This window comes from Glandiceps talaboti, chromosome 9 (assembly GCF_964340395.1).
Source record: "Glandiceps talaboti chromosome 9, keGlaTala1.1, whole genome shotgun sequence".
NCBI lineage: Eukaryota > Metazoa > Hemichordata > Enteropneusta > Spengelidae > Glandiceps > Glandiceps talaboti.
The window spans coordinates 25,487,311-25,514,462 of NC_135557.1; the positions used below are offsets into that span (position 1 = coordinate 25,487,311).

General features: G+C 37.7%; 3 protein-coding genes across 3 annotated transcripts; all 3 read left to right on the forward strand.

The window, feature by feature from the left end:
* The first annotated feature begins 391 nt into the window (after positions 1 to 391).
* On the forward strand, positions 392 to 9,447 carry LOC144440035 (carboxypeptidase B-like). The gene is made up of 10 exons (XM_078129264.1): positions 392 to 465; positions 2,430 to 2,505; positions 4,605 to 4,805; positions 5,167 to 5,268; positions 5,587 to 5,691; positions 6,370 to 6,483; positions 7,269 to 7,362; positions 8,124 to 8,332; positions 8,738 to 8,816; positions 9,269 to 9,447. The coding sequence occupies exons 1-10, from the start codon at positions 392 to 394 to the stop codon at positions 9,445 to 9,447; spliced, it is 1,233 nt and encodes a 410-aa protein (XP_077985390.1).
* A 6,261-nt stretch (positions 9,448 to 15,708) lies between these two features.
* On the forward strand, positions 15,709 to 17,922 carry LOC144440036 (E3 ubiquitin-protein ligase TRIM45-like). The gene has a single exon (XM_078129265.1). It carries the CDS (start codon positions 15,709 to 15,711, stop codon positions 17,920 to 17,922), a length of 2,214 nt encoding a protein of 737 aa, XP_077985391.1.
* A 2,808-nt stretch (positions 17,923 to 20,730) lies between these two features.
* On the forward strand, positions 20,731 to 23,160 carry LOC144440037 (tripartite motif-containing protein 2-like). Its single transcript, XM_078129266.1, has 2 exons — positions 20,731 to 21,153; positions 21,490 to 23,160. The coding sequence occupies exons 1-2, from the start codon at positions 20,731 to 20,733 to the stop codon at positions 23,158 to 23,160; spliced, it is 2,094 nt and encodes a 697-aa protein (XP_077985392.1).
* The last annotated feature ends 3,992 nt before the right edge of the window (positions 23,161 to 27,152 follow it).

The following is a 27,152-nucleotide window of genomic DNA, read 5'->3' on the forward strand; positions in this document are numbered from 1 at the left end:
ATACCTTTTTGGAGAGAACATATTTAGGTTTGTTGTCAAGATAACTCAGCTGTCCCTTACATATTGTCGTTGTTATTCTAATTACGGATCAAAATTTTCGGATTTTGCTCTGCAAATGAAAATATGTTCATCACATATATCGAGATAATCGTATCACATATTCGTATCTTATCACTTTTACATCAAATGCAAAACAAAGCTGATTTCTCGAGCCCGTCTTATCAATCTCCAAAATACGTCAACACCCTTTTTAGTCGACAAAACTATTTATTAATGATACACGAACGTTTAACGTATAGACGATAAGATTTAGTCTGATAATGTTCATATAATATATTGTAGTCTATCGAGAACAACGACTCTCCTTGTGTATTAACGAATATTCAGGAAAATGTTGAGAGTTGTGTTAGTAGTGTTGTCAACTGTCGTCTGCCAATGTTTGGCTGAACAGCAGAAATATGATGGGTAAGTAGAAACACATGAATAGAACGTTTTTATCCAAAGTTTAGACATTTTTCTAGATCTATATTCCATTGTAAGTCACCTACCATATGGTGTAAAACAAGTAGGGCATTATAACATATGCTAGTCCCTCTAAGTCATCCACCATATGGTGTAAAACAAGTAGGGCATTATAACATATGCGTATGTGACTAGTCGGCATCATTTATTACCCAAGTTTTAGTAACCCTTTCTTATTTTAGGTACACCTTAATGAATTGGTGTTGTCATGAAAATAAAGGGAATGGGGGAACGATGGAAAGGAGAAGGGGATGGGGAATAAAGATATCGGATAGGATGGTTAGAGTACGTGCGTGCGAGCAAAGGACAGACAGACAGACAGACAGACAGACATAGTTAGTGAGTGAGTGAGTGAGTGAGTGAGTGAGTGAGTGAATGAGAGTGAGTGAGTGAGTGAGTGAGTGGGTGGGTGGGTGGGTGAGTGGGTGGGTGAGTGAGTGAGTGAGTGAGTGAGTGAGTGAGTGAGTGAGTGAGTGAGTGAGTGAGTGAGTGAGTGAGTGAATGAGAGTGAGTGAGTGAGTGAGTGAGTGAGTGAGTGAGTGAGTGAGTGGGTGGGTGGGTGGTGAGTTGTTGTTGTTGTTGTTGTTGTTCCTTTATTCCTCCTCAAAAAAGAGAAGAGTTACACAACAATGAAGCAAAAAACTATCAAATCAGATCAAAGAGGAAAAGTATAAATAATTACAGAAAACTAATTGCAATATTCATGTTTCAAATAAACATGGCGTAGGGTTCGTTTCTAAATGTCCAGGCACATATGCATAAACTTTAAGATGATATCTTGAAGTAGTTCTGTGTTAACGAGGAGATTGTCGTTGCAAAAGACATCTCCTAAAATTCTGACAATGAAATCAAACTCATCTAGGTTGAATAAAGCCACAGAAAAGTCTACATTGAGTTCATTGAAGAGACTTGTCCAGAAATAGTCTCTAGCAGTGGAAGTTTGGCGACATGACGTTGTTAGATGAATGAGAAGGTTATCAGCAACGTCTTCACATTTGGAGCATTTTATATTGCATGGAGTGGCAAGAACTTTCATGATTTTGTAAACAGTTGACTTGTATTTAGGGAATTTGCGTGAGTAGGAATATAAATGAAACGGCAATATATGTTTATGTAACTGAGAGAAGAGCTGTAGTTCATCTCTAGTTGCAATTCTATCTCTCCAAAGATTGCACTCTTTCTCATATATAGCATCTTTTACAATAATTTTCCAAAGGAATTTAGGCGGAAAATAACCAGTTGCACAGAACTCGTCTAAGAAGCAAAGTAATCCGTATTTCAAAAGAATATTCATAATATCAGGTATAAAGCCTAAGCGTTTCTTTACAGATGAAAACTTAAATTCAAAAAGTCGTTGTAAGAATACATGTTTTCTTACTGAGAAATTATCACAGTTACATAGAGTTCCAAAAAAACGCAATTTACAATTGTCAATGTATGCCTCAATTGGTATCAAACCTACTGCGCTTAGAGCTAAATCAGTCGGAGTTTTGGAGGGAAAACCTTGAATGGTTTTGGCAGCATATCTCTGACAACGTTCAAGCATTAGAAGTTCAGTTTGAGACCGTAAGGTCCAATACCAACACTGCGTAACGAATTTATCAGACACCTGGCTTTCTTACAAACAGAGAGTGTACGTTCCATCGACGATAAATTATTTGTAAATTGTAAATTGAGAGTGAGTGAGTGAGTGAGTGAGTGAGTGAGTGAGTGAGTGAGTGTGTGTGTGGGTGGGTGGGCGGGCGGGCGGGCGGGCGAGCGAGCGAGCGAGCGAGCGAGCGAGTGAGTGAAATTTAAAGAGAAAGAAGAGGAATGAGAAAGGAAGACAGAATTGTCGATATTTACAACCGTCAAAATGAAATATTCTACAACTGTATTAGTCATACAATCCTTGGTTTCATTTACAGATATCAAGTTCTCCGTGTACAGCCAACTAATGAATTACACAAACAAGTATTAACCCAACTATCAGAGGTAGCAGAGGTAAGTAAAGCTAAGATATTTACAATTATCAAGACATACATGAAGACGTTCACTGTCAGTGGCAGCACGATGTACGTTCACTGTCAGTGGCAGCATGATGTACGTTCACTGTCAGTGGCAGCACGATGTACGTTCACTGTCAGTGGCAGCATGATGTACGTTCACTGTCAGTGGCAGCATGATGTACGTTCACTGTCAGTGGCAGCATGATGTACGTTCACTGTCAGTGGCAGCACGATGTACGTTCACTGTCAGTGGCAGCATGATGTACGTTCACTGTCAGTGGCAGCACGATGTACATTCACTGTCAGTGGCAGCACGATGTACGTTCACTGTCAGTGGCAGCATGATGTACGTTCACTGTCAGTGGCAGCATGATGTACGTTCACTGTCAGTGGCAGCACGATGTACGTTCACTGTCAGTGGCAGCATGATGTACGTTCACTGTCAGTGGCAGCATGATGTACGTTCACTGTCAGTGGCAGCATGATGTACGTTCACTGTCAGTGGCAGCATGATGTACGTTCACTGTCAGTGGCAGCATGATGTACGTTCACTGTCAGTGGCAGCACGATGTACGTTCACTGTCAGTGGCAGCACGATGTACGTTCACTGTCAGTGGCAGCAAGATGTACGTTCACTGTCAGTGGCAGCACGATGTACGTTCACTGTCAGTGGCAGCACGATGTACGTTCACTGTCAGTGGCAGCACGATGTACGTTCACTGTCAGTGGCAGCACGATGTACGTTCACTGTCAGTGGCAGCACGATGTACGTTCACTGTCAGTGGCAGCATGATGTACGTTCACTGTCAGTGGCAGCATGATGTACGTTCACTGTCAGTGGCAGCACGATGTACGTTCACTGTCAGTGGCAGCACGATGTACGTTCACTGTCAGTGGCAGCACGATGTACGTTCACTGTCAGTGGCAGCACGATGTACGTTCACTGTCAGTGGCAGCACGATGTACGTTCACTGTCAGTGGCAGCACGATGTACGTTCACTGTCAGTGGCAGCATGATGTACGTTCACTGTCAGTGGCAGCATGATGTACGTTCACTGTCAGTGGCAGCACGATGTACATTCACTGTCAGTGGCAGCACGATGTACGTTCACTGTCAGTGGCAGCACGATGTACGTTCACTGTCAGTGGCAGCACGATGTACGTTCACTGTCAGTGGCAGCACGATGTACGTTCACTGTCAGTGGCAGCATGATGTACGTTCACTGTCAGTGGCAGCATGATGTACGTTCACTGTCAGTGGCAGCACGATGTACGTTCACTGTCAGTGGCAGCATGATGTACGTTCACTGTCAGTGGCAGCATGATGTACGTTCACTGTCAGTGGCAGCATGATGTACGTTCACTGTCAGTGGCAGCATGATGTACGTTCACTGTCAGTGGCAGCACGATGTACGTTCACTGTCAGTGGCAGCACGATGTACGTTCACTGTCAGTGGCAGCATGATGTACGTTCACTGTCAGTGGCAGCACGATGTACGTTCACTGTCAGTGGCAGCACGATGTACGTTCACTGTCAGTGGCAGCATGATGTACGTTCACTGTCAGTGGCAGCATGATGTATGTTCACTGTCAGTGGCAGCATGATGTACGTTCACTGTCCGTGGCAGCATGATGTACGTTCACTGTCAGTGGCAGCACGATGTACGTTCACTGTCAGTGGCAGCATGATGTACGTTCACTGTCAGTGGCAGCACGATGTACGTTCACTGTCAGTGGCAGCACGATGTACGTTCACTGTCAGTAGCAGCACGATGTACGTTTACTGTCAGTGGCAGCATGATGTACGTTCACTGTCAGTGGCAGCATGATGTACGTTCATTGTCAGTGGCAGCACGATGTACGTTCACTGTCAGTGGCAGCATGATGTACGTTCACTGTCAGTGGCAGCATGATGTACGTTCACTGTCAGTGGCAGCATGACATCGTGGGAATGACTTCACATTGATATGTTTATTAAATTGGGTCTAGTTGGATTTAATAACCAATTCATTTTATGTAATTACAAAATGTAGGTATAGATAAATGGCGACAAAAACTCATTACCGTGATAATCTCGCTGTTTCATTATTTCAGATAGATTTTTGGCGTTATCCCGAAGACATGATGGTACCACCATCCATGTTAGAATCTATCAAAGAACATTTAGATGCCAATAACATCAACTATGGAGTCTGGATTGAAGATGTACAGACAAAAATCGATCAAGTGCACAGTGATAAACCTCGTACTGAAGCCAACGAATTTGATTATTCCGTATATCATACTCTGAATGAGGTAATTGTATGATGACAACAAATCTGTAGTACAATTATAAAATAAAGGATATGTTGAAAAGAACAAAATGACTTAAACGACACTAAACATACTTTTTATTTATGTAACTTATTATTTCTAATATGATTCCAAATCAAAGTTAATATATAAATTAGCTTTTGGTTTTTATGCTGTTTATACTAAAGGTGCACTTTTATAGATTGAATATGTGTCTGTCTCCCTCCCTCCCTCCCGCCCTCCCTCCCTCCCTCCCTCCCTCCCCTCTCTCTCTCTCTCTCTCTCTCTCTCTCTCTCTCTCTCTCTCTCTCTCTCTCTCTCTCTCTCTCTCTCTCTCTCATATATTGAGATTTTATAATTTCAGATCATGGACTGGATAGATTTGATATTAACTACCTACCCTGACTTTGTGTCAAAGTTCAGCATCGGTACATCATATGAAGGGACAGATTTGACAGTAATGAAGGTACAATTCTTGATTATGTTGTCCTTATTTTTAACAACCTGGGTAGATTAGGCAAGATGTGTTTAGTAATGGTTGATGAATACAATTCTACAAAAACAAAGTCGATGATTACTAAATGTAAATCTTCCGTGTATTTCAGAATTGATAGCTTCAAATACAGTATATGAGTGAGCAGAATAGCTAGAGGGGTCTAAGAGCAAGACTATGTGCACACATGATTCAGACTTAACACGTCTACTACCCGTGCCACTAGAGGACGCTCTATTTTCGAAAGGTCACATGTCTAAAGTACCATATCTCTTCACGTATCTTTTACAGCTTGGTATCGATACTGGAAAGGAAAAGCCAGCAGTATGGATTGAGGGAACAATCCATGCACGTGAATGGATATCTCCTGCCACTGTCATGTGGATGGTTAATCAGGTGAGTTGAGATCACGTTAAATTTCATCTCTATAACATCTCCAAAATGGGTACTTATTTTAGATTTTTAATTAATAGAACAATTTTATTTACTATGTTTTTCTACTTGGCAAGTACAAAATATACCAAAAATATACCAAATCTGTTTGTTACTCAATGAATTGCAAAAACCTATTTTTTTTTTTACAAATATAACATTAGCACTTGCCAATCGCTGCCATCTTGAAAGGCGCCCTCACATGATCACTTTCTATAATCTTCCATTTTATTGATGTTCCACTTTTAGTGTTCAATGGCGCGATTAAGTGTGTGACTACCATGATTCCGTGTTTAAGTGCCCTCTCTATAATACCCGACCCTGGACAACACCATCCAGTCCAAAAGTTAGTTATTAGCTTTGAGCTGAGGACGGGAAATGTACTCTTTTCTCCACTTCATCTGCTTCACAGTACCATTTACCTCGTACATCTAGCACCACAAGTCAAACAGTGAAGTTACTTTTAAACTCTACTAAGAGTAGTGTAAAGATAATATAATGTATTTGCGAATATTAGCTGATGTCATAACTACAGACAAGTAATAGAGAATTACGTTGTGGCATAATACGACATTTCTAATTATATAAGCAGTCAGTATAAAACGTAATCAATATCATGGAAAATACTATTTATTATTACAGTTGCTCAACGACTGTACGATGGGAGACCCGGATGTTGTCCACATAATGGAGTCATATGATATATTTGTATTGACTATGATGAATCCAGATGGATATGACCATACATGGAATGGTGTAAGTGCACGTGATATCATTTTGACCAATTAGGAAACAAGATATGTGAAGTGAGCGTATCGAAATCATGACACGACTGCATCATACACCCACTAAACTTTTAGCCCAAACTCTCCATGGTAGGAACCAGGTAGGGTGGTTGCATGATTGCTTGTATGAGAGTTAATGTTCAGAGTGGTGGGTATGCGTATGTAGGACAAGGTCAGGGAAGTCAAATCTTTACAATCTCAATTGCTTTTCATATGCTTTAATGATAATCTTCTTTTTAAAGGCCAGTAATCCAATACGCATGTCCGTATGACATGATTATCTGTATTTTGACGAACACGACGCCTCGATTACTATGCAAAGCTTACTTTTCCACACGTTTCGTCAAAGATTGGCATATTTGTATGACAACTGAATGCACTTAGGAAAAGCTTTTTTCATAAATCTTGGCAACTGCTGCTCACACATTACTGTTGTTGTTGTTGTTGTTGTTGTTGTTGTTGTTGTTGTTGTTGTTTTCAAATCCCTTATGATTAGTGTTGGTTTCATGGTATCATAGGACCTATGATTCCCATGTAAATTTCGGTCGACTGCTGGGCTATTCTGTACACTGCTTGTTTGTTTGTTCTGTTTCAATTGGTTTGTTGTACTCCAATGCTGATATAACATTTACACTCTGAGGGTTGTCATAGCTTGAAACAATTGTAATAACTTGATTTTCAAAGATTGAAATAATATATCAATTTCTATACATACTTGGCTTTAACTTCCATTATGTTGACAATCGTATCCACTAGGGTAGATTATGGAGAAAGACTCGTTCTCCAAACCAAGGATCTGAATGTCTAGGAACAGACGGTAATAGGAATTTCGACTTTGAATGGGGACAGAGTAAGTAGAATTATTTGTTGTTTCATATACCCTTGACCCCAAGCGCATTCTTTTCCTACAACAGTTTTGGCGATTCCGTGTTTGCTTGGGGATCAGCGAAGCCAAGGTTTTAAAAAGGGGCGAATCTCAAATGAACGTTGAACAAGAAAAGGATGATTCTAGTTTGCCTAGGTGTGTAAAATGTCAAACAGGAAAATAGTTGGGTGAGTTGTAAGGGAACAAGAAAGGATTCTAGATTCTAGACGTCAGCTGATGATTTCGACCATTTAAGACAAGAATTTTACCCACGCATTACTTGGTAACTGGTATGGGTTTATGTACATCATGATAGTTGATATGGTCGATTTCAGTAGCATGTTCTTGTATTAAGTGCCAGTGGATTCATAACAGCTAGTAGTTGATATAACAGTATTCAGTAGCAGGTTATTGTATTAAGTGTTATCTTATCAGTGGATTCATAACAGGTAGTAGTTGATATGACAATATTCAGTAGCAGGTTATTGTATTAGTGTTATCTTATCAGTGGATTAATAAAAGGTAGTAAGCGGATGATTCTTTGATTCAAGAATAACTTTTTCTATATCTCTGCTAGACAATTGTTTTTCACCCATAACTATTAATCCTGATTCGAACTGAGTCTTAAATTTAATTGAGTATTAGGTTCTCTCGATCTCTCCAGTGAAGGTTAAAGTGGTTACCATGGAAATTGAGTTGCATACTATGCACTTAATGGGAATCATATACCTTGTTTATATCAACAGCTCCTGGAGCAAGTCCAAATCCCTGTACGGAGACTTATATGGGTGACTCTGCATTATCTGAAAATGAAGTTCGCGCTGTTGCTGAGTTTGTCAGAGCCCAGGCAGAAATCCAGACATTTCAGATGTTCTTAGACTATCACAGCTATGGTCAAATAGTTGGCTCAGCATGGGGATATACCACTGACCTGCCAGCAGATTACCCTGAAATGGTTAGTATGTTTATCCCTTGGTTACAAAGCTATGCACCTCTGAATGGTTAGTACACGTATTCCTTAGTTACAAAGCTAAGCTATGGCTTTAGCCGTTCACCATCATCATCATCATCATCATCATCATCATCATCATCATCATCACATAATTATATAATCACATCGTATTCTTATCGTTATCATACACTATACCATGCATAAGCCATTCCTTGGCTGAACGAAGAAAAATATTGGGAATAACACCTAAATGTAGTTAAAATATTGCATACCTTATAAAAGCCATTATCACGTCAGATTACCACCAGGACTTTGAACAGATATGGATTACTATTAACAAAATTTACAATAAAATCTTGTCTTGATTTTCTATGTTTGTAATATTTAAATATATCTGATCGCATACAGGAGGACTATATGATTGTCCATACTGATGCTATCAATGCAGTCCATGGTTCGGAGTATGTCTATGGCTCAATGACTACATGTAAGTAATACAAGCAATGTTATATTTTCTACAGTTTTAGTGACCAGAGTTACCATACATACATACATACATACATACATACATACATACATACATACATACATACATACATACACACACACACATATACATACATACATACATACATACATACATACACACATACACACATACATACATACATACATACATACATACATACATACATACATACATACACAGACAGACAGACAGACAGACAGACAGACAGACAGACAGACAGACAGACAGACAGACAGACAGACTTGCTGGCTGACGACTGACTGACTGACTGACTGACTCACTGACTGACAGACACTTGCCGACACACTTAACCTCAAGATGCGACATGTCATCAGCATAGAAAGACGATATAGGGCTATATCTGATAGTAAACGATACTTGAAGAAATCTATCATTTTATATTTCTACAGCTTATACATCAGGTGATAGTATTGACTTTGCTTATGGTGATAGACTCATTATACATTCCTACACTGTTGAACTCCGTGACCAAGGACAATTTGGATTCCTCCTACCAGAAAATCAAATTATTCCATGTGGTGAAGAAAACTATGCTGGTCTATTGGCTGGTCTCCTCTATCACCTCTAATATTTGCATGTATTATTCAATGTAAGAAATAAGGTTCGAAAATAGAAATAAAATGCAATAATTGAATCGCTGACTGCTAGTGTGGTATTTGGTGTTAAAATAAAAAGTGGGTCATTTCATTACGGACCAAGGGGTGTTATGGTATCAAATCATACGTGACAAAAACACTTTACAACACTTGACAAGAACGATCGGAAAAATAGTGTAGGACAGTAATCGTTTTTGAAGAAAAACATCTCTCTTTTATCAATATATTTGATATGTTGACAGTTGAATTCAAATATTACAACAGGGAGCAGGAAAAATATATGCACTATACCTATTTTGAAATTTTTTTTTCCCCTTTTTATCCTCCTTCTTTACTGCTTTTTAGTTCAATAAGATGACATTTATGATGGTATTCAATAAAGATAGTACTGTGATTGTTGAGTACATTTAATTCCCTAATAACTCTGTAAACATTCACTGTCTACAATTTAGCAACTTGAATATTCTATTTACAGTGAGTTTGCCCGTAAGGTACGCCGTGACGGGCGCCCTCACTCATCAGTCAAGCCCTTTCATAGAGCAGGCCGATGAGGGCGGAGCTACAGTCTGAACCTGAGCTCAGAGCAATAAGTGAGTCTAGTCCGTATGCGGCATCATTGCGGATTTACTAGTATTTACCAGACGTGGTTTAGTTAGAGACCACATGGGTATCCAGATTACCGCAAGGTAGACAGATTGAATCGTTACACAAGGTAAAGATGTGTGGTAGTAAAATGAACACTTTATGTTTCTGAGAAATAGCTGATAAGAACTAAAGACAAGTTTTGGGGAATTAAGCGCATTCAACATGTATAGTGTCAAATTTATTATTCATACAAGTATTTTTATAAATAAAAAGAGTGGAAATCTTCGCATGTATTTTTCCTAGCCCATATGTTACTACTACAAGAGAAAAGATACATGACCTGATTCCGAACTGATAGTTGAATTGGTCAAAATATTTTGTAAGCGTCATTTCCCAAATACAGATGGCTTGGTGCACAACACCAGATAACAAGAATGTAGAGATAACATACGGTATTGATTGACAGGTGACGTGTGGAGAGATATGGCTGCGTTTGATAAAGGTGTCCTGCTTTTTATACTGAACTCGAACACACGTCAATTGTGAATCACGTGGTACGTTTTCACCAATAACCAGACACAAGGTGCCAAACAAATGACTTACATATTGTATGTTTTGTTAAACTATTATTTTCGTTCCCCATAATACCAATTTTCCGCTATATTGACGCGCTACTGTATCAGCATATGCGACATAACATCGCCATGCATTGACTAAAAATGTGTCATTTTGTTTAATTACTGCCCAATACCTTTGGCGAATACGTCTGGCACCCCTGCAAAGTAATGGTGTGTACAGTTTCTCACCGCGCATGCTCAGTCACTTAGTTTGCACTGTCCAACTGAAGTTTACACGTCGCAGTTGTTGGCCAATAGTTTGAGCCAAATTTCTGAATTTAGTGTTCAGTTGGGACAGGTTTCCTTTTTTTCCCCACCCACCCTCTCCCATTCCTTCATTTATTTGATTATGCATTTCAATATTGTAACAGTAGGTCTATTGGCACGATTATCGTAACATTGTAACAAGTATCGAGGCATCACTGTACCTCAAGGAAAAATTGTTACACTATTTGGAAGTTTGACGCACGGCGGTACTGATACGGACCACTTATAGCGCAGTTGAATTTCCGGGTTGTGGAAGTGTGGTTTTGACGTTTATATTGTCGATAATTGATTTTTTTTTTACAAGTTCTAAAAAGAATAACTGCTTTCCTATGTTTGTTGGTACAGTAACATTCCTAAATCATCGAGTTGAATTCAGAAATCGTGATGTTCGGCAACATGTCAACAAAATATTTGTCCAAAGACCAACGTTGGTTGAGGGTCTATGATAAGTTGGCTGATTGAAAATGAACAATATTAATCTAATGGCTATGATGGTTTTTGAAACCAACAACTGCATGGAGTGTTTCTTTACTTCTCGTCCATGTCAGAGAATTTGATGTCATTCAATAAAATAAATTTTGATGGTCAATACCCCTGGAAAATGACCCAAATCAAGTGTATCAACCCTGGCCCAGGCAGCCGGTCACAAATGAATCTACCCTGCGCGAGCTTATGGGCTTTGCCTAGTTATGAGACATGTGTAATGCTTTGGTTTTGCGTAAAACAACTTTCCTATATGCCTCTCTAATTGGAAAAAAACAAATAGACCGAGAAACAACATCGCTCTTGTATATAAGGAGAGCCATCTGAAATTATGTGATTTTTAAAATTCGTGACTTTTGGTCACCCAAGCGGGGATAGTTGTAGTCAAGGAGATGTCAAATACGTTAATCATATTAGTCAATCCGTTGTTAATAGGTGACGATATAGCCTGGTATTAGTTTTGTGGGGGTGGGGGTCGGGGTTAGGATTTATTAATTTGTTGCAGTTTTTCAGGACAGAGAGGAAAGGACAAAGTCAAAGCCGAGCCTTGAATTAATTCGTCTGCAAGCTGAACCTGTAAATCGACATATAAACTGAAGCATCCTAACCCTATTAGCTTGCAAATTATTAACATCCTACTAGGGAATATAATGTTTCTGCCATCTGTATCTATCATATGTTTGATAATTTAATATGCATAATGTATGTAATTGGATATGAATACGTAAATATTTGGTCTACATAAATATTGTTTTACGACACTCAACGTAGCACATCAAGTCAAGAAAAGTCAGGAAAGCAGGTGTACAAGACTGTATTATCACATGCATAGGATAAAGAACACCAGTAGTACAGATACAAATACAAACAGGCCACAGAGTGTTAGGTATCCGAGAAGAGCCTGGAAGCCAGTGAATGACTGTGGTTTTAATAGACTGTCAAAGGTCGTTAGTCAAGTTTGGAAAGACTTGACTGCAAGCAGAACAGTTCCTGTTGTTCAGACAATCTAAGCTACAAGAACATCTTGGCACGTAGCCAGGGAGAATTGGGTTTTCTCTCCTCACGGTTTGACATCCCTGCATAGGTGAGTCACATGGAGTGTAACAAACCTAGGTAGTTTACACTTGGTGAACGGGAACAGTTCATGGTTGTCACTTGTTTCCAAATAGGATGGGTACATAGTGATGTCGAGGCACAGGTATGACGGAAATGGTTCATAGTGACTGGTTGATGAGCAGTCATTGTTTATGATTTTCACTTCTTGACGCTGGACACTAACTGACAGTATCAAATGGAAAGAAAAGTACTTCTTTTACTTCTTTATGGAACTCATTTTTGTATTGATTCTATTTTGTGAACAAACTGTATTATGAAGACATTATTCCATTAGTTAGTTCATCAGCTTGTTTTAACTCATGGCTTCCAGTTGGCATTGTCAGCTGAAGCGTGGTTGTTTTACCATTACGGAATATTGAATTGAATTGGTCTGTATACGATGATTTCATTTCAGAAAACATTGGACTTATGAAGTATTTGCGTGGCAATGGCAAATCAATTTCTATAGATATCATGGGCATTGCACTATATTGAATTTTTTTTATTGCATATTACTATAGAGGCGGCTATGACAACTGAACTACAAGCATTAGTCTATGAATTTGTATGTGGTATCCACAATGAAGAATTGTTGTAGTGTTATCTACAGGACAGATTCTTGGGTTTCATTTCACCAAGACAGAGGGGGCTTAATGCCCTGAGTAAACGTTTTGGTTATGTCAACAAAAGCGTAGTTGTAATGTATCAACCTTTTGTGCACGAGAGCATGCACAGGTCTGGTCGGGGGAATATTTGTTGAAAGATTATGGGTGTCGCACCCCCGGGTGCCAGTATATGACTCATCTCAGCACCTTACTGGAGACAGTCCGATTTTTCCCTGTTTTTCAGGTCTAGATATCATGTGTCTTAGTCGAAGCACATTTTTCATATGCCAGTCAATTACTGAGGGCAGTCTTGGTCGCATGGCCAGATAGCTATAGTAACACTTTTCCCCCATTCATTCTCTCTCTCTCTCTCTCTCTCTCTCTCTCTCTCTCTCTCTCTCTCTCTCTCTCTCTCTCTCTCTCTCTCTCTCTCTCTCTCTCTCTCTCTCTCTCTCTCTCTCTCTCTCTCTCTCTCTCTCTCTCTCTCTCTCTCTCTCTCTCTCTCTACGTTTATGACATAATCTCTTGCTTTACCGCTATTTTCACTTCTTTTCTGTTAAAACCCACTTCTTCCTTAACTTAAGGGAAATGATTTATTGTATGCCTCTGTGAGGTCGAGTCATCAGCTTTCTCGAATTGGTCGTGACATTTCAGGTTTATTTGGTTGTGCATGGTCTAGAGACGCTGCCATTGCATTGGCGAATATGTCTGTGTTCAATTTTATAGTGTATGTTCTGCCATACACAAAAATAAATCGAACAGCTTGGTGTGACGGAGTGGGTTTTTCACGCTTATCGAAGGTTTGCTAACGCTACCACTTATCAGCTTTCATGGGCAATCTATTCAATTGTTTTATTTGGTGTTGGGTATCAGAATTTCTTGTGTATTTTCTGTCATGAGTTTGTCACAATGGTGGCGTGCGGAGCGATTTAAAATTGGGTCTGACGTATTTGTGTCACAAGCCTATAGTATTACGAGCCTATAGTTTCTCGTGTACTTTCCACAAGTTGGTCACAATATTCATATCACTCACCAAACCACCCACCCTCATACACATACATACACACACACTGACAGAGACAGACAGATAGAAAGACAGGCAGGCAGGCAGGCAGACAGACAGACAGACAGACAGACAGACAGACAGACAGACAGACAGACAGACAGACAGACAGACAGACAGACGCACGCACGCACGCAAGCACGCAAGCACGCACGCATGCACACACACACACACACACACACACACACACACACACACACACACACACACACACACACACACACGAAAAGGCTACACAGGGTTTTTTAGATGTGCAATTACACTTCCTGCATTCTTGAGATGTACAATTGTGTGCCTGATATATAGACTACATTAAAATAACAGTGTCAATGGACATCAGCCGCCAGTAAATAAAATGTGATATCTTGGAAAACAAATGTCAATGTGGGCTTTGCAAGAAGAAAGCTCGCGTTTGGCTGTAACCTGTGTTAGAGGGACATAGCCAACAGGGCTTCCCCCTTCAATCATGACGTTTGGGAGTTAAACAGCAAGTGGAAAGGGTGGGTACCTTTTAGAAAAGGACATGTACAGGAGGCATTTAGAGGCATTACACACACAAAGACACGCGCGCACGCGGTTTCGGCAAAACATGACCATCGAATCTGTATCACAATGGCTGTTGATGACTCGACAACGTTTGAGGTACAGAGTCGATTGATGACGTCATTTATATGCATATGTTAACGCTGAAGTAAACGGAGGTTACAAGAGGACATGCTTTGTACTTTGCCATTAGGGGAAAGGTATTGTACAAAGTTTGTGATAAACATAAAAGAAGATAACATATCAGGTGTTTTTTTTAAAACCTTGGTTCCTCTTTTACTGTAAATTGTGGACTAGTCATCCATGGTTGTATAATAGAATTCAATTTGTCCTCATTCTGACAAAGTATCTATACTCCTGGTGTTCTTTATCCTATTTATGTGATAATACCGTCTTGTACACCTGCTTTCCTGACTGATTTTGATGTACTATGTTTAGTATCCTAATACCGTATTGATGTAGACCTAATATTTACATATTCATATCTAACTACTCACATTGTACATATTAAATTATCAATAATAGATAGAGATGACAGGATGTACATTATATTCCCTAGTTGGATGCTGATATTTTGCAAGCTAATAGGTTTAGGATGCTTCAGTTTCCATTCACCTCAAAACTTGGGTGAAATCGTTTGTAAAATCGTATGAACCTTAACCGACATATACCATAGACTTTTTACCATAACTAGTAAATAAAACACTTCAAATCAATGAGTTGATGACACAATGCCGCCGTGTTACTATTTGGATAATAAAGTCCAGTTGAAAATTGTAAAAAAAAAAAATAAAAAAAAAAAAAACTATAGTTCGAAGATAAGAACCTGGTACTTATACTAGTCCATTGTTCTATGCATGGTGATAAGCAAACGACGACATTTAGTAGTCATGTGATCTGGAAATACTAATATAAAGGCATGAAGCAGAGTTGAATAATACATATACATCTAACATAGCTCGTCTACCTATTAACATGGCTGTTACTGGTGATATCAACGAATTTCTCCACAAGATTGACGACAATTTTGTATCCTGTCCGATTTGTCGTAAACAATACAAGGAGCCTAAAATCCTACCATGTCTACACACCTTTTGTCAACAGTGTTTGATACACTATGTCAAGAAACACGGCGATTTAAAGTGTTCAACGTGTCAAAGAACATGTCAGCTACCCGATGGAGGCGTGAAAGTACTAACGACAAATTTATTTATGAAATCACTGGTGGATTTGATTGTTGAAAGACGACGACTTGAACTCAATATGAAAGAGCTGATCTGCGACGTTTGTAAAACATATATTAAAGAGAAGCAAACATTGTCAAGTAAAGTTTGCATAGATTGTTCACATCATTTCTGTGATACATGTATTGACACAGAGCATAAGAGAACGAACACAATGTGTTCACATCGCATGGTTACAATTGACGAGTACCAGAAAACAAACATTCCAGCCAAGTTTCAAAACCCTGGACACTGTACCCGTCATCGCAAACACGAAATGGAGTTCTTCTGCGATACTTGCCAGGTACCTGTGTGCACTGAGTGTATGATCAGCGAACATAAAGTTCCTAAACATGCGTACAGGGATCTGAAGGACGCTGCTGGTGAGTACCGTGGACAATTAGAACAAACAGTACATACATTAAAAGAGAAAGAACAGAATGTCCTTGCTTTTAAACATGATATCAAGGAAAAACCAGAGACTATCAGAACGAAGACTTTGAATAGTTGTAACACGGAACAACAGAAAGTTGAGGAGAGAGCAGAGGAAATTATCAGAAAGGTGCGTCAGGAAGAAAAACGACTTAAAGACGAACTCCAACATAAATGTGACTTAAGATTAAAAGATTTAGATAAAGAAATTGATGAACCAGATTTAGAACTTACACCAAAACATGAAAATATCTCTAGTACTTGTAATTATGTAGAAACACTAATGCATCATGGGAATGATGTACACCTGCTGTCGACTAAACAATTAACAACATCTCGTGTTGATGAACTAGTCGCTATGGAAATTATATCTGATGTAGAATTCTTCTCGTGTGATAAAATGGATAACAGTGATAGAGTAGGAGAAATACGGTATAATGTTGATGTTAGCCAGTGTATAATTAAAAACATTCCAAGCCATATTCTCAAAGGGGATTCAGTTGACATTGTCATGACAACGAAAGACAACCTAGGAAAACCAGTATTGCCTCGTCAACCAATCACAGTGAAGGTACAGAAACCAGATGCATCTTGGGAGAATTTGTCGACAGTAGATAACTATGATGGTACACACGTAGTAAAAATTAATGGGACATCAGCTGGTAAACATCGTGTTACCATGGAAATCAATAATCAACCAGTACCACCATCACCATTTGAAATTCGTGTCATCAAAGTGAAGAAATTCGGATGTAAAGGCAGCAAAGGCGGACACTTTAACAATCCAAATGGTGTTGCTATAAACAAAGATGGTAACATAGCTGTAGCAGACACTGATAATAATCGTGTTCAAATCATCAACATTAACGATGGGAAAAGCTTAAAAACTTTAGAATTTCCATGCTTTCAGAATAAATTCATACCATACGATGTAGCAGTATCAGCCGATAATAATTATTATATGACAGATCAGGGTAACAATCAAATAGTTATTAGTAATGACACTGGCAAGTATGTGAGATCCTTTGGACATAATGACCTCAATAAGCCCTGTGGAATCACTATTAGTCCTGTAGATGGCAATGTATATGTAGCAAGTTGTAAGTCGAGTAAAGTAATGATTTATACGCCAAATGGTAGTAGACGAGTGAAAGTTATTCGGGTTAATTTGTACGGACCTAGATATATCATAATTAACGACCTAGGAATGATATTTGTGTCAGATAGCCATCAGCGTATACAAGTTTTCAATGCGAAGTTTGATTTCTTATATACCTGTGGTAGTAAGGGTAGTGGGGATGGTCAGTTTAGTCGCATCAGAGGTGTCTATTATTATGATAAATACGTGTATGCATGTGATTATGGTAATAATACTGTACAGAAATTTGACATCTGTGGAAGTTTCCTGTGTCGTATTGATAGTGATAGTGATGGGCTTAAAGGGCCACAGGGTATAGTGTTGACAAATGGCACACCACAGAAAATAGTTGTTGTTGACAGAGGTAATCACTGTATCAGAATATTTGTAGAATAAGGACATACATATACAACAAATAAGGAAATATATGCCATGTGTCTTGTTTACAGTATATATTGAGAGACTTTTATAGTAAAGTTGATGTATAAAGTCACTTTAAAAAAGAAAACAGCTTTGTAATGTAATACGTTTAAAGAGAACTTTGTGTGTTTGATTGTTCATTAAAATGCTTTTATGTACAAGTGGATTTTAACATGACAAATCCTAGCTTGCACCATTATTTATAATGTATTTACAATCGGAATAAGACAATTTGTTCAGCTGGTATATTACTAAGTACTAATAGTATCAAGGTCAACGTTTGAATAGACTCGTAGTCATGTGATCAAACATGACAAACTAGTCTATTTAGACATTACTGTCAATACTACTGTTTAGGAAGTGCTTTTGGGAAATTCCAATCTTATCCGATGTAGTGAACTAGGTGTTATTTCTTTATTCAGCTCTCATGTTTATTGTCTTTTCTTCTTCTTCTTCTTTTTGTTCTGTGAGTGGCCAATATATATGAACTACTTAGGCCATATGAATATTTGTTCAACCAAACTTTTTTTTCAATCATATATTTGTTGTGTGTGTGTGTGTGTGTGTGTGTGTCTGTTTGTTTGTCTGTCTATCTGTCTGTCTGTCTGTCTGTCTGTCTGTATGTTTGTCGGTCCGTGTGTATATGTGTGTAGTTTGCTGAGGTCGTGGTTTAGTCTTATTTAGTTGCCTTTCGGTTCAGTATGTCCCCTAGTTGTCTTTTATGGCTCAGTATGTACAGGTCTATCAGTAAAGTGGTTTAATATATACAGGCCCTTATATACATACATAGATAGTTATCATGTATTTATGCATAGACGTTGTCCCTCTCTAATATTAATATTACCTGAAAGACAAAATATTATTCAGTTTGCCCACTGGCGCTGTTCCGAGGCAAATGCCGTGATGCACGTAATTGAGTGCTAGAGCTATAGCCTCCCTTTCAAAACACAATTTCTCAGTATTTCATGGCAAAGGTTAATTGTATTCACAACAACTCAAAGAATTTCTATTAACTTTGTTGCCGATCATTTACATGTTAGGAACTCCCAGATTATTTTACACGCTATGTTGACAACTTCATGCAGTATGTGACAGAGTGACTTTTTAAATATTTTTTTGACAAAGATTGCAAAATGAGACATGAGAATGGCATACAGTGCAATCAATGAATATATTAATTCAAAGTTGACACTGATATTACACAAATGATTACATTGAAAATGACGATGTCAACAAATACAGAATTATAAAAGAACACAACGTTAAATTTCGAAATACTTCTTTATTGCACAACATGTTCACATAACAATCCTGAAACTCACAGTATATCATATTTAATATTTTATTGAATTACTCCTATTCAAGTAGCAATGCCTATTCTGTCCTGGTTTGTATGGAACTTACAAAACGTTTTACAGCGGGCATAAAGATGTCTGCAGAGAAATGGTAGACCATGTCAAGACACTGAGGGCACTGTACACTTGCAGTAAAACATTGTGAACTGTACCCTCCCAATCCAACCCCCCCCCCCCACACACACACACACACGAAAGGGCTACATAGGGTTTTTTTAGATGTGCAATTACACTTCCTGCATTCTTGAGATGTACAATTGTGTGCCTGATATATAGACTACATTAAAAATAACATTGTCAATGGACACCGGCGTCCAGTAAATAAGATGTGGATATCTTGGAAAACAAATGTCAATGTGGGCTTTGCAAGAAGAAAGCTCGCGTTGGGCTGTAACCTGCAAGAACACAGCCAACATGGCTTCCTCCTTCAACCATGACGTTTGGGAGAAACAGCAAGTGGAAAGGGGGAGGGGGTACCGTTTAGAAAAGAAGGACATGTACGGGAGGCTTTTAGAGGCAAATATCAAACTATAGTGACAGCTATTAAATACTTGAATATTCTTTTATTATCACCACTTTACTCTCTTGGTTACTATATGGCTATGCTGTTTGTATTTTGTATTTTAAACTACCACACACACACACACACACACACACACACACACTCACACTCACTAACACGCGCACGCGCACGCGGTTTCGGCAAAACATGACCATCGAATCTGTATCACAATGGCTGTTGATGACTCAACAACTTTTCTAGTAGAGTCGATTGATGACGTCATTTATATGCATATGTTAACACTTAAGTATAGGACGGTTACAAGAGGACATACTTTGTACTTTCTTTGCCACTAGGGGAAAGGTATTGTATAAAGTGGGTGATAAACATAAACGAAGATAACATATCAGGTGTTTTTTAAAACCTTGGTTCCTCTTTCACTGCAAATTGTAGACTCGTCATCCATTACACACATTTTGCATATTAAATTACCAATAATAGATAGAGATGACAGGAGGGACATTATATGCCCTAGTTGGATGTTGATAATCTGCAAGCTAATAGGTTTAGGATGCTTCTGTTTCCAATCACTTCAAAACTTGGGTGAAATCGTTTGTAAAATCGTATGAACCTTAACCGACATATACTATACAGTTTTTACTGTAACTAGTAAATAAAACACTTCAAATCAATGACCTAATGACATAACGCTGTCGTACCACTACTTGGAAAGTTCAGTTGAGTTGAAAATTGTAAAAAGTACGGTTTTAAAGATAAGAACCAAGTAGGTATACATTGTTCTATGTTTGGTGGTGATAAACAAACGACAACATTTAGTAATCACGTGATATGGAAACACTAATATACATAAACAATTGAGAGTTGAATATTACATATACATCTAACACAGCCCGTCTAAATTTTAACATGGCCGTTACTGGTGACATCAACGAATTTCTCAACAAGATTGACGATGATTTTGTATCCTGTCCGATCTGTCGTGAACAATACAAGGATCCTAAAATCCTACCATGTCTACACACGTTTTGTCAACGGTGTTTGATAACTTCTGTCAAGAAACACGGCGATTTAAAGTGTTTTACGTGTCAAAGAACATGTCAGCTATCCGATGGAGATGTCCAAGAACTAACGTCAAATTTATTTATGAAATCACTGGTGGATTTGATTGTTGAAAGACGACGACTTCAACTCCAAACGATACAGATAGTCTGTGAGAGTTGTGACAAGGAGGAAACAACTAAAGTTTGCCTCGAATGTCCACAGTATTTTTGTGATACCTGTATGGATACCGGGCATAACAGAATGAAAGCACTGCGTTCACATCGCGTGGTAACGGTTGATGAGTACAAGCAAACAAATCCAAACATTCCTGTCGCGTTTCACAAACCTGGATATTGTACACGTCATGACAAAGACAAAGACAAAGACAAAAAAGACAAAGACAAAGACAAAGACAAAGTCAAAGACAAAGACAAAGAAGACAAAGACAAACACAAAGACAAACACAAAGTCAAAGACAAAGACAAAGACAAAGACAAAGACAAAGACAAAAAAGACAAAGACAAAGACAAAGACAAAAAAGACAAAGACAAAGACAAAAAAGACAAAGACAAAGACAAAGACAAAGACAAAAACGAAATCAGCCTCTTCTGCGTTACTTGCCAGGTACCTGTGTGCACCGAGTGCACGATCATCGAACATAAAAATCCTGAACATTCGTACAGGGATCTGAAAGACGCTGCTGGTGAGTACCGTAGACAATTAGAACAAACAGTACAGACATTAAAAGATAAAGAAAAGAATGAACTTCATATCAAACAGGGTATCAAGGAAAATATCAAAAGGGGGATTTCGGAACGTTGTGACAGAGAAAAAAAGAAAGTCGAGGAAAGAACAGAAGAAATTATCGGAAAGGTACGTCAGGAAGAAAAACGACTGAAAGAAGAACTCGAACAGCAATATGAATTAAGATTAAAACATTTAGCTGAAGAAATTGATGATTTAAAAGTAAATCGTGAAAATATCTCTGATACATGTACTTATGTAGACACACTGATGCATCATGGTAATGATGTACATATGTTATCGACTAAACAATTGACAACGGCACGTGCTGATGAACTAGTTGCAATGGAATTCGAAACGAATGATTACATTAAATCTGATGTAGAATTCATCTCATGCGACAAAATGGATAAGAATGACAGACTAGGAGAAATACGGTGTGATGTTGATGTTAGAAAGTGTACAATTGAAATCATTCCAAAACAAATAATCAAAGGAGAATCAGTTGACATTGTCGTTACTACGAATGATAACCTAGGAAGACCAGTACTGCCTCGTCAACCAATCAAGGTGAAACCAGATCCACCATTGGAGAAATTATCGATGGTAGATAACTGCGATGGAACACACGTAGTAACAATTAATGGGACATCAGCTGGTGAATATCGTGTTACCATGGAAATAAATAATCAACCAATACCAGGATCACCAATTGAAATTCATGTCACCGAAGGATTGGTAAAGACATTGGGGTGCAAATGCAGCAAAGATGAACAATTTAACAATCCAAAGGGTGTTGCTATGAACAATGACGGCAACATAGCTGTAGCAGACACTGATAATAATCGTGTTCAAATCATCGACATTGACTCTAGGAAATGCTTAAAAACATTTAAATTTCCGGGATATAAGTATAATTTCATACCATACGATGTAGCAGTATCAGCTGATAATGATTATTATATGACAGATCAGGGTAACAATCAAATAGTTATTAGTAATGACAATGGGGAGTGTAAGGGATGCTTTGGACACAATGACCTCGATGAGCCCTGTGGAATCAGTATAAGTCCTGTAAATGGCAATGTTTATGTAACAAATTATAAGCCAAGTAAAGTAATAATTTATACACCAAATGGGAGACAACTGAGGGTTATTCGGGGTAAGGTCAAAGGTCACGAATATCTCTACGGACCTAGATATATCACAATTAACGACCTTGGAATGATATTTGTGTCAGATAGCCGTCAATGTATTCAAGTTTTTAATGCTAAGTTTGAATTCCTATATACCTGTGGTAGTAAGGGTAACGGGGATGGTCAGTTTAGTTTCATCACAGGAGTCTATGCCAATGATAAATACGTGTATGCATGTGATTATGGTAATAATACTGTACAGAAATTTGACATCTGTGGAAGTTTCCTGTGTCGTATTGATAATTACAGTGACGGGCTTAAATGTCCAGAAGGTATAGTGTTGACAAATGACACACCACAGAAAATAGTTGTTGTTGATTATGGCCATAACTGTATCAGAATATTTGTAGAATAGGGACATAAAAACACAACATAAATACAAGTCACTGTAAATAGATGTTATGAGTCTTGATTTCAGTAAATATTAAGAGACTTATAGTAAAGTTCATGTGTAAAGTTACTTTTCAAAACAGCTTTGCAATGTAATACGTTTGAAGAAAACTTTTGTGTTTTTTATTATTCATTAATATACTTGATGATATATTCACTGAGTACTGTGTGTTTATGTACAAGTTGATTTTAACATAACCAATCCCAGCTTTTATATATATTTTATACATTTTTTTAAATATAGTTACAATTAGAAAAAAAATGTTACGTCATCACCTAGACGGACTCATGGTAATATGAACAAAGTAAGGTAAACTAGTCTATTTAGACATTACTGATGATACTATTGGTAACCACATACTTTTGTACTTATAGAAAATTCAAACATGGGGATAAACCACTACTTAGGCCATATAATTGCTTGTAGAAGGTGGAACAAATTATTTTTATATTGTGTGTGTGTGATTTCTTTTGCTATCAGATAGTGGTTTGGGATTATTTGTTTGCCTATCGGCTCAGTATATTCCCCTTGTTGTCTTTGTATGGCTCAGTAGACATGTTTATCAGTAACATAGGTTAATATATAGGCCTGCATTTACATATTTAGATAGTTACTATGTGTTTATGCATATAAAGTGTCACGTTCGCCAATGGTCCTGAAAGACAAAAGATATTTCTGCTTTCCCACTGGGGGCGCTGTTTGGAAGCCAATGGTACATTACCATTATTAAATTTTAAAATGTTTCTTCTTTATTACAAAACATTTTCACATAACAATCTTGAAACTCTTTCAGTATATCATATTTTAATACTATATTTTATTACTTCTATTGAAGTAACATTGCCTATACTGACCTGGTTGGCATGGGAACTAGAAAAAGTTTTAAAGTGGACATAAAGATGTACAAGTCTGCAGAGAAATGATAGACCATTTAATGACACTGAGGGCGCTGTACACTTCCATTTCATAATGACTGTCCAAGTCAAATTCCAGTCTTCAGAAAGGCAAAAGACTGTATGGCCAACTAGGGGTGCTGTTCAAAACCAGCTTTGGACTAGAAGTGAGGGGCATGATAGTTTATTTACTGTAGCCAAAACTAAAAATTTCCCACTGTTTTAAGGCAAGAGTTAGTGACATTCTCACAAAATAAAAACCTTTGCTAACTTTGTATCAGCTTAAACTATTTTAGGAAAACATGTTTTTACTATTTCGTATTTTTGTCATTTGACTTCAGCCTTCAATTTTCAAAATGTAGGGCACCATTTTGAGATGCTTGTTTCCGAAACGACTTCAACATAGGTTACGTAGTATTCTATATTTTCATGGAATTGATATTATGGACTGTAATGTAACATGGGTGTGAAGAATATACAGTGCAGACATCACTAGCCTTTGTTTTATAGACACATTTCAGCACTAAACACAATAAACATTTGTTCACTGATTGTAGCCACCATACAAAACAGCACCCTCTGTGGTATAATAATCTATCATTTCTTCATTCAGACTTTCAAATTACCCCAATATATTCATTTTTCCAATTTTAATAAAGTATAATGATTTTTTTTAATCATACCCTTTCCTCATGATTTCATTTGTGCATATCTAAAGCTATCACTAAACATTACCCTGATTGGACAGTGTGTGTGATTGACATTCAATCATATTTACATGCATGATGCTATTGGTCAATAAACATTTTTGTCCCACCTCATGCAAATGATATGCAAATGTTTGCTAAATCTCAGCCTTTTGAAAGTACTATAAAAACGGTATTGGCGGCAAGGAGAATCGCAAACTATAAACTTATGCCTGAGTTCTTTTCAAAAACTTACATTTGTGGAACTACTTTTTTGATCCATAATATTTCACTCTTACATTTTTTCATGCATTCACATAGAAAGTATATTTTAATATTGATATAAGCATTATAATATATGCAAACCATCATGTCAAAAACATCCAATAATGTTATCTTATCAGCTGCATGACCTATGACCTCATTTACATACTATTTACATAACAATAGGTATGTACATTCATAAAGTAAATATAGAAATTTCAAATTCAATCTGAGTTTTAAATAATACCGACAAGAAAGAGAACAAATCTGTGGGGAAACAAAAACTGTTAGCATAAATATAGATATTTGGTGTGTACAGAATGGACGGCAAAACTATCAACAATATTATTGCAAATTTTAAAAAGGTAATAATGAAACTCAAAAAAAACAAAGAAAAATTACGCTGCCTGTGTTGATTTCTAGTTCTCGTCAATTAACATTTAGTCGTTCTTTTTGCCAGATTACTTTCCATATGAAAACAGAGAATCAGAAACCTTGATAAACACTACAGCAAACACCTGTTATTAAATTATTGATGAAAATAACAAAACCAAAGTTGAAAACAAAATGCACTCTTCGTACTCTAGAAATAACATTAAGAATTATAAATATATTGCATTCTATATTGATTATAAAAGTTACTGTGGTGAGATCACTTTGGACAGTTACGACAGAAACTGAACAAATCTTTTATTGTGACATGTTGACATACAACACTGATAATCCAGCCTTTAGATAGATGCAAACTAAATTTATTGTTCTTCAATGTAGTAGATTACACAAGTGAGTGATAGCGGTTTCCTCTGTTGTGTGATTCTAATCACCCTGTGATCAAGATAGTGAAAACATTGGAAGTCCCAAAACACTACACTACAAGTTTATGGAACTAGTTTTCAGAGCCACTTCCCTACTGAGACTATAATCAAACCATTCAATAGCTTATCACTGTTGTATCAACATGTTGTGACAATAGTTTGAGTTTGTGTCTATCTTAGTAATCCAAAAACTCAACTACCAGGGTATTAATCAGTCGATGTAATTACACTCAAAGTAGAATATGGTTGAGTCTATGTGAAGACTCATCCAGTTTTTCATTTCTGTACACTTCTAGTACATTTTCCTTGACTTCCAGAGTTTACACTATCCTGATTACATATACACCACTGTGACATTGCTACCACCATTTCTGTTATCTACAACACATACAGTTTCAATTTGTCTGTTTTAGCTTGCCAAAGTGTGTCACATAAGTATATCATTGTAATAAATACATAAGTGTTATAACACTTCTGAAATATTCTATACAAAATAAATTGCCCTGTGTGTGATTTTTCTAAAGCTTTTACCAATCTACACATAAAAAAACACCATCCTATCTGAGGTAAAAGTCAAGACCTCTTGAAGTGGGGTACAAGATCAGACCTCCTGAACTTGTGGGGTTCAAGTCAGGACCTCCTGAAGTGGGGTTCAAGTCAGGACCCCCTGAAGTGCGGTACAAGTCAGGACCCCTTGAAGTGTGGTACAAGTCAGGACCCCCTGAAGTGTGGTACAAGCCAGGACCCCATGAAGTGTGGTACAAGTCAGGACTTCCTAAAGTGAGTTAAAAGTCAAGACCCCTGAAGTGCAGTTTAAGTCAGGACTTCCACTTAAGTCAGAACTTCAAAATACTGAAGTGCGATTAGCCACATGTGTAATTCGACATTACTGAAACAGACTGTATACTATACATTGTTGATCCAGATAACTGGTAAGTGATCCAGATAACTGGTAAGTGATCTAGGTAACTGGTAAGTGATCCAGATAACTGGTAAGTGATCCAGTTAACTGGTAAGTGATTCAGGGAATTGATAAGTGATCCAGGAAACTGGTAAGTGATCTAGGTAACTAGTAAGTGATCCAGATAACTGGTAAGTGATCCAGATAACTGGTAAGTGATCTAGGTAACTGGTAAGTGATCCAGGGAATTGATAAGTGATCCAGATAACTGGTAAGTGATCTAGGTAACTGGTAAGTTATCTAGGTAACTGGTAAGTGATCCAGGGAATTGATAAGTGATCCAGATAAGTGGTAAGTGATAATTATTGTCATGTATGTTTCAGGGTATGTTGCAAGT

Coding starts and splice junctions, on each gene's coding strand:
- LOC144440035 (XM_078129264.1), top strand. CDS start 392: ATGTTGAGAGTTGTGTTAGTAGTGTTGTCAACTGTCGTCTGCCAATGT. Junction 6,484..7,268: donor ATGACCATACATGGAATGGT/GTAAGTGCACGT, acceptor CGTATCCACTAG/GGTAGATTATGGAGAAAGAC. Junction 7,363..8,123: donor CGACTTTGAATGGGGACAGA/GTAAGTAGAATT, acceptor TTATATCAACAG/CTCCTGGAGCAAGTCCAAAT.
- LOC144440036 (XM_078129265.1), top strand. CDS start 15,709: ATGGCTGTTACTGGTGATATCAACGAATTTCTCCACAAGATTGACGAC.
- LOC144440037 (XM_078129266.1), top strand. CDS start 20,731: ATGGCCGTTACTGGTGACATCAACGAATTTCTCAACAAGATTGACGAT. Junction 21,154..21,489: donor CACTGCGTTCACATCGCGTG/GTAACGGTTGAT, acceptor GTTACTTGCCAG/GTACCTGTGTGCACCGAGTG.